The 6,204-nt window shown below is 45.5% G+C and overlaps 1 protein-coding gene across 1 annotated transcript in view; it reads right to left on the bottom strand.

Moving 5' to 3' along the window:
• PAPPA (pappalysin 1) overlaps window positions 1-6,204 on the bottom strand; it is a 175,911-nt gene that overhangs the window by 70,347 nt on the left and 99,360 nt on the right. Inside the window, exon 10 of the mRNA XM_057380337.1 lies at window positions 238-434. Within this exon, the coding sequence (XP_057236320.1) occupies window positions 238-434 (197 nt within the window). The remainder of the gene's footprint in view (window positions 1-237; window positions 435-6,204) is intronic.

A 6,204-nucleotide genomic window follows, 5' to 3' on the forward strand; every position in this document is an offset into this window, starting at 1 on the left:
AATCAATCCAGCCACAACTTCAGCCGGTTCGAGTTGGGTGACTGGGACTGAATTTCAACTCAGTGCTGCCAATCAGGCTTAGAAAAGGAGAAACTGCTGCCAGGAGCCTTCCTTGGTGAAGCAGCAAGCAAKCAGGCAGGGGTGACAGCAGCCCTGAATGATGGCCAGTGATCTCCATCCGAGAACATTGCTCCTTGCTGGATTTCCAGGAGAGAAAAAGGATCGTGCTGTCCTTACCTGGGTTGCTGCTGGCTGACCGATGACCACCCACCCYGGGCACTGCTGGTCACTGTGGTGTGAGACAGAGACGTTGGAAGCCCACTGATCCAGGAAGCCTTGGGGAGTGTAAACSCCACAATCTTTGATGCTGGTCATTTGCTCAAATTCCTCACAGACGCCATCACCATCGTGGAAATAGCACCTGCTGGGTTCATCTGCCAGGGGAAACAGAGAAGAGAAATCACACGTGTCTGCTGGGTAGTTCCTGGGACTTGATACCATCAGTGGTCATTTATCTGCTGTGTCAGGTCACTGGGAGCTGGAAGCATTGGTCACTTCTGGGTCATACCAAGGTGACATGAAAAAAGTCAAGCAACAATAGCCAACTTTTGTATTGGGCAATTCCCTGAAGATATTTCCTAATGTTAGGGGGTTTCTGCTTATTTTCATCTCTCTCCTTTTAAAAGGAGATAGAAGAAAGCACTGATAGAAAATACGTAGAGAGGCAAATGTGGGTGTTGGCATAATTCCACCAGCTGGGGTGGAAAAACGCCAGCGGTGGGTTTGGTCTAAAATGTTTCCCTTTTTGTTTTTAAAAGATAATCTGCAAATCAACAGCAACAACGGCAACTGTGGCTGTAGAGAGGTGAAAAGTGCCAAGTTCACAGCTGTAGTGACCAAAGGGCCAAACAGACCTGTTTATCCAAGGCAGATACAGTACACGCAGTGTGAGGGTGGGTTTGCCACATACACACACGGCTTCAACCAACATGACTCAGATTTGACCTGAAAGGATCAAAAGCAGCAGGAGACTTTATTATCCTTGCCCATTTATTCTGTGGCTTCTCTAATGAGACTGCCAACAAAGATGCCAAATTTTTGAGGTTGTTTCTGTAACACTGGCCCATTAAAAACTGAACTGAGATCCATCTACTCTTTTCAAACTGACTGCATAGCAATAATGACTTTCAGTCATTAGAGTACTCTGTGAAATGGAAACCTTTGACCTGTTGGTATCCTATTTTGTATTGTATTATCATTGCCAGTCCCCAGAGGTATCCAGTTCTGACAGCCTGTTGTATTTTTGTCTGGCAAATAAGCCTGTTGAAAAAAYGGTAGGAAATTAGCCAGAGCTGCTAGCTGGACTGATGGAAAGGATCCCTGAGGAGAATCCTGTCGGTAGCATTGGACTATCATGAGTTAGGTGTCAGAAAATCCAATGGCTGCTCAATTTTGAGCTACTTCCAAGCTACTAAATCCCCTGTTTATTTTTCCTCCTGGTTTACACAGTGAAATACTGTCACGGGCCAGGAAAAATCAGTTTATTGCTATTCAATTATTTAATGACTTTCACTCCTTTTCCTCCTGTGCAAAATTCAGGTCTTTAAGAGAGTGTGGCTTCAAAAAAATGGAGAAGTATATCAGGGAAAAATGTCATTATGGTTTGATTTCATCACAACCTCTGTGGACAACTTGTGTACATGGATAAGCACAGGGAGCTGTGTATTTGCTGGGCTRTGAGCTGGTGAAAAGGAGCACAAAYCTGGAAACATCTCAGCTGTRTRAGTGCAGYCCTGAATGAATATTCCCAGGGTGGCCAACCTTCTTGCCCTTACATGTCACATTTTAAAATCTTAATTTGTCTGGGAGCCACCMAACATACACCCCACCCCTCAAAGCGCTCGGAGGAAGGCTTGGGGGAGCGTTTCCCAGACAAGAGATGACAATGGCTCCTGGGGTGTCCGGGTGGATGTGCTGATGGGCCCTAAGGCAGCCCAGCAGTGCTATCCCCATGGGGCCCATTCATCCCTGGGAGAGCTATGCCCCGTGTCTGACCAGCTCGAGGGACTGGTGGAATGAGAATGACACTGTGATGGCCACAGAGACAAACTCTTGGTTCCCTCACTTTATTGTTCTTCATCTCTTGTTCTGCTCCTCTTCCATACCAAGGCATGGGCCAGGTCTCAGGACAGTAGGATAAAATTAAGTGGCTTTCCCACTATGTACCAATTTGAGTGAGAGCCCCAAAAGAAATCTCTGAGAAATATTCAGCCCTGTAAAGATCTGTGGTCATCAATCACAAATCCTCAAAAAAAATGCCAAGCAGATGAAAATATGTGTTTTTGGGAAAAAAAAAGTTAGTTATTTAATGAAAAGAGGTTTATTTCTGTAAAAAGGGGGAGAAAAAAAAAAGAAATTAAAATATCTACCATATTAAAAAGATGTGACCTGCAGCCTATAAACACATGCACAGTCAGATATGTACACGTACAGTGAAACATCACCGCCCTGCTGCACACCCACACTGTCACCAACACTGACACACAAAYGTATGGACATTCTCTTTGCACATCACAGCCACCCCCTGATGCAAACACATCCCCACAAACTCACAGCCTAATTTTAGACATTTAGACAGTGTTTCCCAGCCTTCCAAAACCACTGCCTTCTTTTTCACGGCAGGCACTGAAGTAAGCACAACATTTATAGAGTAACGTACTCCTGCACTGGCTCCAAATGTTCCCTCCTAATACGATGATAAATGTAATGGGCTTCTGATAAGATCGTGTGTTTGGGATAAAAGAATACTCAAGGCCTACTCCAACCCGATGACTTAATACGTACTCACATGGAGAGGAAAGCAGCCTTTGAATAGCTGTGATCCAGGCCAGTGTGTGATCCTAACAGAGGCTAATTTGTTCCTGATTATGCCTAAGACCCCAATAAATCTGTCTGCTCAGAGTCTGCAAAACCCGAGGGAGGAACCGAGCGGAGAGCCTGAGATGTCTGAATTAAATGGGGGCTGCMCAAATGATTAACCAAGTCCTGCTGAACTGCACTGTGGTGAGCCCTGGAGCTGCGCTGACTCCGGAGAGCTGTTGCATCCCATGTCCATGGGACAACGCTGTGCACAAAAGATGAGAGATGAGGTACCCACTGGCCTCTGTGTGCTTCAAAAAATGATGAGAGAAAGGGGATTTACAACCCTGGTTTACTTTTAAGGAGGATCTGTGAGTCTCACTATTGACTCATCGCACAGAATGCAGTGCTGTGCGTTGAGGGCACTGACGGTGAGAAGAGGAGAAGAGTTTTCCTGCCTGTGAGCTCCCCAGTTCTGAGTGATGGCAAAGAGGGGAATGCTGTTAAATCCTTTCCAGACATTGATGAGGGCACCAACCTTTGACAGCCAAATGTGGTGCATCACTGCCAAAAATCAGCAGAGGCTCTTCCCTCCACAGGTGCTGGGCACCAGCTCTGACTCCAGATTCTCCTGGTGGTCTTGGATGATTGGGAGGTTGCATGTTGGGCTTTACGTTTCCATGAGCAAAGCAAAGGACAACCACACTGTTTCTTCCTACAGCTGCTCTCACAAAATGAAAACTAACAGGCTTCTTCCCTTTCCTTGGTGGTGTGAACACAGCTCAGTTCAATTCATAGAGTCCCACAGGCTCAGAGCCAGTGAGGACAGTGTCAGGAGTGGTGTATTTCTAGGAATAAGTAGCTAATTCTTTATTCCTCTAATGATGCAAAATGCTTTTTCTGTTCTCTTCTTAACTGCTGTGACATTAAATGCATCCATGRCTTTGTCAACATGAACTAATTTTTGTCTCCACTAAAGTCTAGAGGCTCCCAGGACCTGGTGGTGGTCACAGCGATGTGTTGGTCACTCATGACCTGTACCACAGACTGTGTTCATCAACACCATGGACTTCTCACTTCAAAGGTGAATCTGATTTGAAGGAGATACGCAGAAAGGGAAAACAGAAAGGAAATCTGACTTGTCCTCAAGAAGAAAAAAAAAAAAAAACCCTTCAAAAAATTAAAAAGCAGTTGCCTGGAAATACAGCTTAAATCTAGAACAGCAAAATGTCTGCAGGCACAGCACCTGGCAGCAGGAGAGAGCATCTCTGGGGAATTAGCAACAGATGCTGGAAGATGCTGAGCTGAACTCGGGGAACACATTTTCATTCAGGCAGCCCAASCTCCTTTTCCCCTAGAAAGCTCTTACTGAAAGCATAAAAACATTTGGGCCAAACCAAAGTTCCTGTCTTGCCCTTGTTTTGGAAAAAGTCAGTCTCCAGTTCAGTGAAGATTTCTGTGACATCTGGGAATCCCTGGAGGAGGCTTTGTGGCAGCATCAACCTGGAGAGGTGTGACTTGAGGAAACAGATCAGCAAGACCTGGTTTGCTAACTCTTGAAGTCATGCTTTAAGACCCAGAATAATCTTGGGCCTCTTGTGTGTTGCAGCAGAAAATCATGCCAACTCCATCTCTCCTTGCTCCCCGAGCTGCCCAAGCACAGTGCAGGAGGCACTTTTTGTACTGAAATACAGACCCCTCCTCTGGGGTTCAGCAATGAAAGGATGCCTGAGATAACACAGATGATTTAGTGAGCACTGGGGAGCACTGGGAATCACCTACCAGAGCAGGTCTGGAGGAGCGGGTAACTTCTCATCACTGTTACCTGTTCGAAGAGGAGCTGGAAAATCATCAGCAAAATGAATGAAGTCTGATAGAGGCCAGCAAGCATGCAGGACATACACTTATCTGTGAGAGGCAGCCTTCCACTTAAAGAAAAAAAAAAAAAAAAAAAAAAAAAAGATAAAGAGATCCAATTCATAGCACAGGACACATCCTCAAACGAGGCTTTGAATGTCCGGCTTTGAATGTCCGAGCAGGGTCATCAAAGTGCTGGGGACAGACACTGGGGGCAGCTTCCTGTTTTCAGCCAGGACGCAGTGATTGGCATCRGCATAGTCTTCTTTTGTGCAGTAACTACCGATTTTTTTAAAGGCCAGACAAAAAAAAAGAGCATTTTTAAGCTCAGCTGTTTACTTAGGGATGTTTCCAACTATAACAAGCCTCATGCCACATAACTACTTGTCCAGAAAAAAAAAAAAAAAAGGAAAAAAAAAGGGGGGACAAAAATGCAGAAGCATTGTCTCAGAGTAACAAATTCTTGGAACAGAACAAGATTTGCATTTTAACCCCTGAAAGGTCTGTYGAGAGGTGTGCAGACCTTCAGATGCAGCGAAGGCCAAACCCCAGGCTCACCAAAGTCAGCAACTTCTGCAGAAGCAGGGTTTTACCACCACGTCACTTAATCGGCATCTCCAGTGCTGGTGTTTATGTTCACACAGAGGAGAAGAAATGTATCCAGAGGTTTCTATCACAAAAGGGGAAATAATTCCACTGCAGATCACATGAARTCAGCGGCTGAGTGACCGCAGAACCTGCTCCATTTATTTCTATGGGAGTTTCACCTTTGGCTTCAGTGGGAAGAGAGTTAATAACATGGCCTGCTTCCAGRATATCTGCTAATCTCTTCTTTAATATTGAAGGAGGCAGAGACAGAGATATTTCCTGCTACAGTAAAATATTCAAGAGTTACTTTCCTTCCTGGATGTTCTGATTTGAAAGGAGGAAAACCATTACACGGAGCTTGGGCAGACCTTTCCGCAGAAAGTCGCATGTCAATAAACGGTGACGTCTTCCTTCAATGAAATAAAACAGACACCTTGGAAATGAAGGCGGCGCGGGTGTCGTAATCCGCTGCGGAACATCCAGGGGCCTCGCAGGAGGATTTTTTTTTTTTTTTTTTTTTTTTTTTTTTTTTTTCCCATGGAATATGACAATCATGTCTGAGCATCTCCTGAGTGGAGCGGGCAGGGATAATGCCTTTGCGGAGCGCGGCTCCCCGGTAATTCAGCTGCTTCGTGGAAATGCATTCCTGGGCGTGACTGGCTTTCTTTGTGCGGCGGGACTCGGCTCCTCGCTATGATATAGCAGTCGGAGCACCAGAATTATGCAATTGATCTGCCTGCTGCAGACAGATACAATTACAATTCCCTCCCAGAGCCCAACACTGAAATTTGATATTTCACCTCCAAGAACATGGGTCTTTGTCACTTAAGAGAAAGGGATATTTCACGTGGCTGGCAGTGGTAGAGAGATCTTGTCTGCTCTGTCACTGCCAGCGTGTCC

Source organism: Malurus melanocephalus, unplaced genomic scaffold (genome assembly GCF_030028575.1).
Source record: "Malurus melanocephalus ecotype Western Australia unplaced genomic scaffold, MMel_1.1 scaffold_447, whole genome shotgun sequence".
NCBI lineage: Eukaryota > Metazoa > Chordata > Aves > Passeriformes > Maluridae > Malurus > Malurus melanocephalus.